The 12,923-nt window shown below is 36.8% G+C and overlaps 1 protein-coding gene across 6 annotated transcripts in view; it reads left to right on the top strand.

Moving 5' to 3' along the window:
- The window catches only part of ATG2B (autophagy related 2B), a 154,106-nt gene that overhangs the window by 112,632 nt on the left and 28,551 nt on the right, over positions 1–12,923 (top strand). For all 6 annotated transcript variants that reach the window (XM_074213030.1, XM_074213029.1, XM_074213026.1 and 3 more), the window contains 3 exons: positions 2,374–2,444; positions 2,853–2,929; positions 3,197–3,367. In XM_074213030.1, coding sequence (XP_074069131.1) covers positions 2,374–2,444; positions 2,853–2,929; positions 3,197–3,367 — 319 coding nt within the window. The remainder of the gene's footprint in view (positions 1–2,373; positions 2,445–2,852; positions 2,930–3,196; positions 3,368–12,923) is intronic.

The following is a 12,923-nucleotide window of genomic DNA, read 5'->3' as shown; positions in this document are numbered from 1 at the left end:
TATGTTAATAAAAGATCTATTTTTAGGATGGTAATGACTATTAGTTACAGAGAAAACTCACTCTCAGAATTTAAAAAAGCAGATTCCAACCTGCATTGGAAGAGTTTTCTTTCTGAGAGTTTTCTTACCAATGAAATCACAGCCTGCTTCAAATAATGAGTGGAGCCATTCTTTATTCTTAATTCTTATTTAAGGAAAGATTTAATTACTGCAATATTTTTGTTTTTTAAAGAATGTGTTGAAAATGTTTGAGAAAAATCCAACTTTAATATAACCACTTTCTATTTCAGCATGTAAAAGTACTAAATATATTATTGGCATTTACCAAAACATTCATTTAATAGATATTTATTCAGAGCTTGCTATATTTGTGGAACACTTTTAGATATTGGTAAAAGCATCAAGTTTAGCTCAGGCTAATTGAACTTTTAATTTACCGTATTTGAATATCTTAAATGAACTTTTAATTTAATAGGGGAATATCACAAACATAACTAATTATATAACATAGCATGATAAATGAATATATCTAAAATCTTAGAAGTTCAAGAAAGTCTTTAGGAAGAAGGTTGTATTTCAATTAATATCTAAAAAGTGAGTAATAATTCAGTAAGCATGCTGTAAAAGGAGGCTGTTTTAAGTGTAGGGAATAATATAAGAAAAGACCTGAAACCAAAATTATCCTGGATATATTCAGGATTGCGGGAGTTTTAAAAAATAGGGAGGTTTTGGACTTTGTAAGCAGCAGGGAACTATTGAAATCTTTTGGACTAGAGAAATGACGCTATTAGGTTTTCTTCCTTCCTTTTTATCTCAGAGCCCCTAACCATTATCCCCTATCTGCTACATTTTCCTAATCTCTGGCAGTAAATCACATCAACAAGCATTTATTAAGCATTAAACTTTATGCCCAGCATTGGGAAGACATCAAAAAGAAAGACAGTACCTACTTAGGGAACTTATATTGTAATGGTAAAAACAACATATTAAAAAGGGAACTGAAAAGTGAGGGACTGGTAGAGGAGGGGGATTATTAATATGGGGGTATGGTGGCAAAATCCAGAGAATGAAGAATGAGTGATATTTGGTCTATCCCAAAAATGAAGATTCAAGGAAGAACTTGCAAATTGGTACAAGGAGAAAGCTGAGGTGTGGTGGTAAACCCAGAGAACGAAGTGTTATTAAAATGTCCCTTTTCCTTGAAAAGACCAACCATTGTACATGTTGGGTCTTTTCAAGGAAAGGGGATATTTTAATAACACATGTATTCCATATTTTCCATTTTCTCCAACAGATTTTGACCTCAATTAAACCCTCTCTCTAATGTCCCTTGTATTAATGTCTTATTGCCCTCTATCCTTAATTTTTTCTAGATTCTACCAAATCATCACACTATCCTATAGCTTTTCCTTCTTTCTCACGCAAAGTCCTAGAAAAAAGCCTTACTTCCTCTTCTCACTCATTTTTCAATTCTATGCATTTTGAATTCTGAATGTTTACTTGAAACTGTTCTGCCTAAGATAGTAATAGACTCTTAAATGCCAAATTTAGTAGTGTTTTTTCCTCCATTTTTCATCTTTCTTGACTTGTTTGCTTCATTTGACACTATTACTCATTCTTCCCCCCCTGGGCAGATGTCCTTGCCTCCCTGGGCTTTCATGACACTACTTTTTAAAAATTCTCCTCCTACCTGTCTAACAGCTCTATTTTTACATTCCTTTATTGGTGCATTAGACACATCACAACTTTTAACTGTGGATATTGCCCAATGCTCTGTCTTATTCATATTCACCCTTCTATTCTTCACCTTCTCTCTCAGTGATCTCAAGTCCAAGCAGATGGCATTGAAAGAAAATAGAAGTGGGTTGGAGTAGGAATAGATAAAAATGCTGCAAGGGTAGAATCAGCTTTACTTATTTGGATTTGAGAGGTAAGGGGAAGAGATGTCAGAGAAATTCATTGTTTCACATATGAGAAAGTGTAGTATTGATGACTGAAATAATAATAGTATCAAAAGAATTAGTTTTATACTTACAGTATTGGTTGAATTGGAGAGGAATTGTTTGAAATTTGCGTATCTAAAATAGTCAGCTAGATGACTCATTGTTGACCTTGAAATCAGAAAGTCCTGAATTTAAATCTTGTCTAAGACTAGTACTAAATTTATGACTCTGGACAAGTGAACTCTCATTATGTGAGGATAATAGCTTCTCAGTGTTCTTATGAGAATGAGTGAGATTTCATATGTAAAGCATTTTGCATACAATTAAGTAAACATAATATAAATGTAGCCATGGTAATAGTGATAATTATTATATCCCTTTATTTAGCTATCATTATAAATTTGTTTTTGGAAATTTATTTTTTCTTCAGAATTATCTTGGATGAAGCTGCTTTACATTTGTCTGATAAATGTAATACTGTAGCTGTAAATTTGAATAGAGGTAAGATATCATTAATTTAAAAATTAAATTCAGAAAAATCTCCAGTAAGTGAGTGGGTAGAAGATAAAGATGTTCATTTATCTTTCGACAATTGTAATGAACAGCACATACAGAAACACTTTGGAGGTTTCGTCTATATACAGTTTCATTGAGAAGGCAATCAGATTTGTGTCATGCTATTTATACTCAAAACATAAGTAAATCAAAAATAAAAGTTTTTCCATTAAAATAAAATGTGTTGTGAATATCTCAAATCCAGAAACTGCAGTTCCCTTGCATCACATAAATCCTTATAGTTTATCCATAAATGAGAATACCATAAATTTTGATTGTATTAAAATGAAACTTTTTATATTTATAAAGCACTTTTCTGTATTATGGTTCTTAACTTTTTTTTTTTAATTTTAGATTATGTCCGTGTAATGGACATGGGCCTTTTGGAATTAACTATCACAGCAATAAAGTCTGATTCTAATGGGGAGCAAGTAAGTTACTAAAATAGATGAAATTAATAAAAGTTTTATTTAAACTAATATTTGCTTTGAGAATTGTTTTGTGGCTTGCTTCATTTTGATAAGAATAAATGAATATTTTATGGGAATTACTAAATTAGAAATGAATAAGTAATTTTTCAGTATTGTAGTATTGCAGTTTATTACATTGAATACTATTTAGTAACAATGCATGCCAGAATGTTTTTCTTGCATCTTACATATTAACATATGCCATACTTTTCTTTTACTCCTATTTAGACTCAGCCTCGCTTTGAGCTTCACTGTTCTAGTGACGTTATACACATCAGAACATGTTCTGACTCTTGTGCTGCCCTCATGAATCTTATACAGTATATTGCAAGTTATGGTGATTTACATGCACCCACAAAAACAGAAGTTAAGCCTGCATCTGTCCAAAGAAGAACAAAGGTACAGAATAAAAATGTGCCACCTCCTTCCTTCTATTCAATTATGTGAAGTAAATTGTCATTGTTGAAGTCAGAGTTGTGAAGTGAATTTGATGAAGGTCCTTGTACCTGTGATGTATAACCCTAATTGTTGGCCATGCCTTATTTTGAGGATATTTTTCTTCATTTTTACCTAAAAGTTATCTATTTAAGGCAGTGGAGTTAAAGTGACTTGCCCAAGATCACACAGCTCATCAATTATTATTATTATTTTTTTTTTAGGATTTTGCAAGGCATATGGGATTAAGTGGCTTGCACAAGGCCACACAGCTAGGTAATTATTAAGTGTCTGAGGTTGGATTTGAACTCAGGTACTCCTGACTCTAGGGCTGGTGCTTTATCCACTGAGCCACCTAGCTACCCCAACAGCTCATCAATTATTAAGTGTCTGAGGCAAAATTTGAACTCAGATCCTCCTGACTCCTGGGCCGGGTGCTCTGTCAATCAACTGTACCACCTAGTTGCCCCATACCATTTAGTATTTGCAAATTTTAAGTGGTTCTTATATGTGACTGCAAAGAACTCCACTTCTTCTTGAGGTATTTAAAGTGCTTTGAAATGAATACAGTATTAGATAAATGCAAAGTCCTAGTTTCTTTCTGTTATTTGATTTCTTAATCATAGCGTAATTTAGACTTTACTCATATTTTTTATTTATTTTTTATTTCCTCTTTTTTATTTAATATTTATTCTCATTTTGTACAAATAATTTTTTTATACATTAATAAAATATTCTTGTTTAAGAGTAAATGAAATACCCCCTCCCCCATAAATATAGACTCGCTTGAGTGATAAAGTAAAGGAGAGAGAAAAAAATTAAAATTTAAAAAAAATAATAGCAATAATTGTAGGTATGGTCAGGTGGCACAATGGATGGAGCAGCAGCCCTGGAGCCATGAGCACCCGAGCCCACATCTGGCCCCATATACCCAACAATCATCCAGCCATGTGACATGCAAGCCACCCGAACGCCACTGCCCTGCAAAAACCAAAAAAAAAAGAAAAAAAAAGACCCTAAATAAAATAAAATATCAATAATAGTAGGGGTGGCTGGGTGGCGGACATAGCACTGGCCCTTGAGCCAGGAGCACCCGGGTCCAAATCTGGCCTCAGACACCCAACGATCACCCTGCTATGTGGCCCCAGGCAGGCCACCCATTTGCCCTGTTCCCCCCCCCCCCCCAATAATAATAATAATAAAAAATGTGCTTCAGTCTTTGTTCCAATACCAACAACTCTGTTGCGGGTGGATCACATTCTTTATGATAAGTCCATCACAAAAGTTACTTCCATATTTTTCCACTGTTACCATTGCTGATTGCAACTCCCTCCTTTCATATTTCTCCACTACCATGTACTACATTTTCTCTCACTGACTCTGCTGCAGGGTATCTGAGTGGTGCAGCAGACAGATCCCTGGTCCTGGGGCCAAGAGGCCCTGAGCCCCCATTCCACCCCTTAGGCCTAGCATCCACCTGGCCCTATGGTCCTAGGCAGGCCTTCCAATCCTAGCCCCTTGCAAGAAGTAAAAAAGAAAATGTGCTATATCTGACCATTCTCCCCCCATGGTCCATCCTCTCCTCCATCACTCACATCCCCCCCTTCCCCCTGTCTCCCCCCCTTCTTACTCCAGATGTCTATACCCCATTGAGTATACATGCTGTTTCCTCTCCTAGCCACCTCTGATGAGGGCAAAGATTCCCTCATTCCCCCTTGCCTTCCCCCCTTCCATATCATTGTAATAAAGAAAAATCTTATTATATGAAATATCTTGGCCTATTCCCCCTCTCCTTTTTCTTTCTCCCATTACATTTCCCTTTTTTCTGTTGACTCCATTTTTATACCATATTTTATCTTCAAATTCAGCTTTCTCCTGTGCTTCAACTATAAAAGCTCCCTCTACCTGCTCTATTAACTGAGAAGGTTCATATGAGTATTATCAGTGTCATTTTTCTGTGCAGGAATACATGCAGTTCATCCTCATTAAGTCCCTCATATTTCCCCCCTCTCCTCCAATCTCCATGCTTCACCTGAGTCCTGTATCTGAAGATCAAACCTTCTGTTCAGCTCTGGCCATTCCAAAAGGAACATTTGAAATTCCTCTGGTTCATTGAAAGTCCATCTTTTTCCCTGGAAGAGGACATTCAGCCTTGCTGGGTAGTTCATTCTTGGCTGCATTCTAAGCTCTTTTGCCTTCCGGTATATTGTATTCCAAGCCCTATGAGCTTTCAGTGTAGTTGCTGTTAAATCCTGTGTGATCCTGAGTGCAGCTCCACGATATTTGAACTGTGTCCTTCTGGCTGCTTGTAATATTTTCTCTTTGACTTGGGAGTTCTGGAACTTGGCTATAATATTCCTAGGGGTTGGTTTTTTGGGATCTCTTTCTCAGGGGGATTGGTGGATTCTCTCCATTTCTATTTTGCCCTCTGCTTCTAGAATATCAGGGCAATTTTCCTGTAGTAATTCTTTGAAAATGATGTCAAGGCTCTTTTCCTGATCATGACTTTCGGGTATTCCAGTAATTTTTAAATTATCTTTCCTAAGTCTGTTTTCCATATCAGTTGTTTTTTCAATGAGATATTTCACATTTTCTTCTAATTTTTCATTTTTTTGGTTTTGAAATATTGATTCCTGATTTCTGGTAAATTCATCAATCTCCCTGAATTCTATTCTTTGTCTGAAGGATTTGTTCTCCTCAGAGAGTTTTCTTATCTCTTTTTCCATCTGGCCAATTTTTCTTTTTAAAGCATTCTTCTCCTCAATAACTTTTTGAACTGTTTTATCCATTTGATAACTTTTTAAACTGTTTTATCCATTTGACCTAAGCTGGTTTTTAGCATGCTGTTTTCTTCAGCATTTTTTTGGATTTCCTTTACTAAGCTGCTGACTTCATTTTCATGTTTTTCCTCCATCTCCTTTCTTTTCCCAGTTTTTCTTCCAACTCCCTCATTTGATTTTCAAAGTCTTTTTTGAGCTCTATCATAGCCTGAGCCCAATTTCTGTTTTTCTTGGAGTCTTTAGATGCAGCAGCTTGTGCTTCCTCATCTTCAGACTGAGTATTTTGATCCTTCTTGGGCTCATTTCCAAAATATTTCTCAATAGTCTTCCTCTTATTTCTCTGCTTGCTCACTTTCCCAGCCTGGGCCTCGTTTTGGGGTGCTTCCTGAGCTTTTGGGACATTCCCACAAGGGTCTCCCAATTTTGCTTTTTAAAGCATTCTTCTCCTCAATAACTTCTTCAACTGTTTTATCCATTTGACCTAAGCTGGTTATTAGCATGTTATTTTCTTCAGCATTTTTTTGGATTTCCATGACTAGGCTGCTGACTTCAATTTCATGTTTTTCCTACATCTCTCATTTCTTTTCCCAGTTTTTCTTGTAACTTCCTCATTTGATTTTCAAAATCTTTTTTGAGCTTTGTCATAGCCTGAGCCCAATTTCTGTTTTTCTTGGAGTCTTTAGATGCAGGAGCTTGTGTTTCCTCATCTTCAGACTGAGTATTTTGCTCCTTCTTGGGCTCATATGCAAAATATTTCTCAATAGTATTCCTCTTCTTTCTCTGCTTGCTCATTTTCCCAGCCTGAGCCTAGCTTTGGGGTGCTTCCTGAGCTTTTGAGACACTCCCACAAAGGTCTCAGTGTTGTGAGGCTCTGTCCTTTCTCCTGGTCTCTGAATGACCATATGTGCCCCCCTCTGCCATGGGGCTGAGGTGGAGGGGCTCTGCTGTTCTGTGGGGGGGCCTAGACTGCAAGCAGGATCTGAATGTGGTCAGAGTCCTGTTCCAGGGACAGAGGACAGATCTTGGCAGTCTGTCTTCACTCCCTTCCCTAGGTTCAATGGGCTCATGCTTACTGGCTCTGCCTGCATCTGTTTCCTGGATCTGGACTGCCTTAGCCAGGCAGCTTCTTGTGTGTCCTGAGGGCTGGGCTCTGGCAGAGGTTACCCTGCTGTTCCCCTGATTTGTGCCCGGTGGTCCCCCGGGGTGTAGGTCAGGAAACTCCCCCCGAACCGTGGCTCCCAGTGCCCTGGGGCTGCCACCGGGAGGTTGAAGTTCTTTGGCTCTGGCGGGTCACTCCTCTGGCAGGCTGCCCCTCCAACCCCAGGGAGCAGAGCCTTTCTGCTCTTTTTCCAGGTTACCTTGAGTAGGAGAACTGCCTCATTGGGTCCCTCTGTGCGTTCTGTCTTTGGAAAATTTAGTTAGAGTCCTTAGCTTATAAGTTTTATGAGGGAGCGCCTAAGACAGGAGCCATTCTTGTCATCATCTTGGCTCTGCCCCTACTCATATTTTTTTTATAACAAATTTCTTATTTCCTAGTAATCTTCCATTTTTCAAAACTAGTTTTTCACAATTTTTATATTTTCAAATTACTTCCTTAATAATAAAAGTCTCATGAGCTTTTAATTTTATAGTTTGTTCCTACATTTTTTACTTCCTTCTTTTCATAATTCCTTGTTCTCTTAAGTATAAGTTAACATTATTCATTATTCATTGAAAATACAAATTTTCATTTACATTGCTGCCCACTGTAATGATTTTGTCTCCTTTCCATTTTATTTGTGTCCACTTCTTCAATTTCACATTTTTTAAAATATTTTTCGGAATTGATGTTCCAGCTTAAAAAACATTCTAATAGCCTGGTCAGTTCCTAGGATTGAAACCTATGAATTTTCATTTCTCCTATTTGCCATTTCTCTATATATGTACACTGCCCCTTCCATAGTTGAATGCTTGGCAGTGTATTACTGTATAAGCTCTAAAGGATAACCTCTGATTGTGAAATGATTTTATTCATTTCTTCTGACACTTTGATGCAAATTAATATAGAATTGACTGTCCCATTTTAATCTAAATGTATCTCATTGTAGTTGGAATATTTAGACCTTTTAAGCATTTCTCTTCAATTTCTTTTTGTTCCTTCTTTCTCTACATATAGGATGACAGTTCACTATTTCAGTTATGAATGCCGAACAAATGAAATTACTTAAATCTTTTAGCAAATTTTATTTGCCAATGTTGTTAAATATAGTTTTCTTAGTTGAATATTAATATCCTCTACCCCTCATATCCTCATATTGCTAAGTCCTTTCTGTTTTATCTTTGAAACATCTCATAAATACCCCCTCCTCTCCTTTAACATTGCTACTACCCTGGTACAAGTTCTTATTATGTAGTATGTGGACTATTGCAATAACCTAGTGGTTGATTTCCCTGCTTTAAATCTATGTCCACTCTACTTCATTCTTCATTCAGCTGACCAAGTTATATTTGCAAAGTGTAGATCTGACCATTCCTCAGTGACTCCATATCACCTCCAGGATCAAATATAAAAATCTGTTGTTTGTCATTAGAAGTCCTTCACCTCATGCGCTCTAACTCTCTGCAGGTGTTGTCACACCTTTCTGGTCTGTAGTGAAGGTGGCCCTTTCCCAGTTTCTCCCAGAAAATAATCCATCTCCAGACTTAGGACATTTTTGCTGACTCTGCACTATTATCTGGGATCCTCTCCCTCTTCCCCCTTGCCTTTCAGCTTTCCTGACGTCCCTTGAATCCCAGATAGAATTTCATTACTTATAAGAAGCCTTTCCCAGTCTAATGCTAGTGCCTTTCTATTGCTGCTCCATTTTAGCCCATGTATGCCTTATTTGTATGTAATTTTTTTATGTTATCTCCCCCATCAGAGGAACTGTGGATAAAAACCTGAGACTGTTACAAGCTTTATGACACTGGGCAAATCATTTAACTTCCATCTGTCTCAATAAAACAAGGATAATAATAATAGCTTCTCTTTCCTGGAATTGTAAGAATCAAATTAATCAATTTTTGTTAAACAGGCTTACCCACAGTGCCTGAGCCACTTAATAAATACTAGTTTTTTCCTTCCTTCTTTTCATTAGATTGAGCTTCTTGAGGTCAAGGATTCTCTTTTGTCTTTCTTTGTATCCCTAGGGTTTGACACAATGCCTAACTCACTATATAAATACTTGTTCCCTCTTAGTTGGCTAAATCTGAAATCTCATTGAGAAGTGAACTTTCTGTACATAATCCAGACATACCTCCTTATCTTATATTGATTCTTGTCCTTGTTTTCTCATAAATTCTTCCTAGAGAATCTACTAGTACACTGAGAAATCTTCTGTGAGTACTTTTCAGTGGTTACTTCCATTTCTTATAACTGCCTCTTTCTAAGTTATTGGTTTGTTGTTTCTGATCATTTCTGTGATACCCTTTCCCCTACTTCTTGTGTACAAATCATCCTTGATAATTGACCTTTTAGATCCAGGATGAATTTCTTCTTTTTTTGTCAGTTATGCCTAAAGTGTTGACACTCCAGAGATTATATTGTTTACTTGATACCACCCTGAAAATATTAGTATTGACAAGTTGAAGTTTTACATGGAATAGCTTGGGATCAGCGAAAATAGAATTTTCTAAATGTAAATTAGGTCCTCTGATGCTGTATCTAGTATTATTTTTTTGCAAGGCATTGGAGTTAGGTGATCTACCCAAGGTCACACACAGCTAAGAAAGTATTAAGTGTCTGAGGCCTAATTTGAACTCAGGTCCTCCTGACTCCAGGACTGGTGCTTTCTTCACTGTGCCACCTAGCTGCCTCCTCTAGTATTCTTCCTTCTGCATCATACTACCTGTTCTTGTTGCCTATATCTAGTGTTTCTTTATATAAGCATTTTAGGCCATGGCTCTATTTCATTTTCTGTTTCTTTTTTCTCCTCTTAATTTCTGGAAGCATTCCTGTTGCTCTTTTTATATTTAGTTACTTTGTATGATAACTCTGTGCTCATCCATTGATTTTTGTTCTTGTATATATTTCAATTTAATGGCTGTTTCACTAGATTTGTAACCCTCTAAATAAATATATTTTTACATTTCAATTCCTGGCTTTAAACTGTACTCTAGAAATCCAAATACTCTTACCAGTTACTGCTTTCTTAACTATCTGTTCACTTTCCAAATCTTAGCCTTTTTAATTCTTAAATCCTTGCTTATTCAGTTGGTTGGGTATTCACAAAGAGGACCAAAATGTTATCATTAAGTTGCAGTGTGTCTGATTATAACTGATCAGCTGAACAAGAACTTGGAATGTTTTACCATAGGATGGACACAAATAGTCCATGCGAACATTTAGGGTGATTACTCTAAATTTGTGCATATCACATTTCCTTTGAGCTACTTCAGTTCTGCTTTGCACTTAGAGCACAGCATCTTCTCTGATGAGGGCACACCATGCTAGGAGGTCCTGTGCCCTTGTCTCCTAGGTTACATAATCAATTTCAGAGTTCCTAAGAGAGATCTTTAAGTGTGTCTTTGTGTCACTTTTAATGAGCCACCTGTTAGTGCTTGCCAGTTCTCCATAAAATAGTTTTTTTGACAAGAATATATTTGGCATTAGAACAATGTGGCCAGCCCATTAGAATTGTACTCTCTGTAGAACATTTGAATTCTTGACAGTTTAGCTCAATTATAAGAATATAGGAACTGTAATGGGAGAAACTTGTCAATATAGATTAGAGCTAGATTGGGGAAAGCCTTTCTACATGCCATGTACAGGAGGTTGGACTTGATCTTGTAGACAATAGGGAATCATTGAAGTTTTTTGAGCATGGGAATTATGTGATCAAAACTGTATCTAAGGAAGATTAGTCTGGTAGATGTTCAGATTAAAAGACTAGTGTTTCTATTCTCTTAACTAGCTAAGATTTCATAATCATTAGCAGTGTTTTCTCAGTTTTTTTTTCTGGCAGTATAAATTGTGCCTTCATGAATCACTAGAAACAAATTATAGTCATCAGGTTTTATAATTCTTGGGATGTTCTTTGTTACATCTAGGAAAACCCTAGGAAGATAGCAGACCACTTTTTAAAAATTTTCATTTTATTTATTATTGATTTTTTAAGAAAGATTTTATTTTGAGTTTTTTTTTCATCCATTCTTGGTTCCCTCCCCCCATCACCCACAGAAGGCATTCTATTAGTCTTTATATTGGTTCCATGTTATACATTGATCTCAGTTGAATGTGATGACAGAGAAATCGTATCCTTAAGGAAGAAAAATAAAGTATGAGATAGTAAAATTACATAAGATAATTTTTTTTTTTCTGATTTGATGGTAAGAGTCTTTGGTCTTTCTTTAAAGTCCATAATTCTTTCTCTGGTTACAGATGGTATTCTCCATTGCAGACTGTCCCAAATTGTCCTTAGTTGTTGCACTGAGGTGATGAGTGAGTCCAACAAGTCTGATCATCACCCCCATGTTGCTGTTAGGGTGTACATTGTTTTTCTGGTTCTGCTCATCTCACTCAGCATCAGTTCATGCAAATCCTTCCAGGCTTCCCTGAATTCCCATTCCCTCCTGGCTTCTAATAGAACAATAGTGTTCCATGACAATATACCACAGTTTGCTAAGCCATTCCCCAACTGAAGGACATTTACTTGATTTCCAATTCTTTGCCACCACCAACAGGGCTACTATGAATATTTTTGTACAAGTGATGTTTTTACCCTTTTTCATCATCTCTTCAGGTAGTGGCATTGCTGGGTCAAAGGGTATGCACATTTTTGTTGCCCTTTGGCTGTAGTTGCAGACTACTCTCCAGAAGGGTTGGATGAGTTCACAGCTCTACCAACAATGTAATAGTGTCCCAGATTTCCCACAACCCTTCCAAAGATGATCATTGTCCTTTCTGGTCATATTGGCTAGTCTGAGAGGTGTGAGGGTGGTACTTTAGAGAAGCTTTAATTTGCATTTCTCTAATAAGTAATGATTTAGAGCAATTTTTCATATGACTATGGATTGCTTTGATCTCCTCATCTGTAAATTGCCTTTGCATATCCTTTGACCATTTGTTAATTGGGGAATAGTTTGTTTTTTTGAAAATTTTACTTGGTTTTCTGTATATTTTAGAAATGAGTCCTCTGTCAGAAATAATAGTTGAAAAAATTGTTTCTCAATTTACTACATTTCTTTTTTTTTTAAGTTTTTGCACGGCAATGAGGTTAAGTGGCTTGCCCAAGGCCACACAGCTAGGTAATTATTAAGTGTCTGAGGCCAGATTTGAACTCAGGTACTCCCGACTCCAAGGCTGGTGCTTTATCTACTGTGCCACCTAGCCACCCCACTACATTTCATTTGATCTTGGTTACAGTGGTTTAGACAGACCACTTTTGATTTCAGACACTGACAAATAGCAACCTCATACCCTTCAACAGGGAGTCACCAGTGATCTCTATTAATGTCTTTTTGTTTGTTTTTTTGGAAGACAGTGGGAGTTAAGTGACTTGCCCAAGGTCACACAGCTAGATAATTATTGTCTGGGGCTGGATTTGAACTCAGGTCTTCCTGACACCAGAGCTGGTACTTTATCCATTGTGCCACTTAGCTGCCCCCACCACCTAACTGCCTCTACTAATATCTTCTTTCACTGACCCTTAACTCTGGATATTTTTTTCACATGTAATCTATCACTTGGATGATCTGTAAAACTGTCATGCAGGAAGAATAAA

The sequence above is a fragment of the Macrotis lagotis genome, chromosome 1 (assembly GCF_037893015.1).
Source record: "Macrotis lagotis isolate mMagLag1 chromosome 1, bilby.v1.9.chrom.fasta, whole genome shotgun sequence".
Classification (NCBI taxonomy): Eukaryota; Metazoa; Chordata; class Mammalia; order Peramelemorphia; family Peramelidae; genus Macrotis; species Macrotis lagotis.
This window is presented reverse-complemented; position numbering and strand designations above follow the sequence as displayed.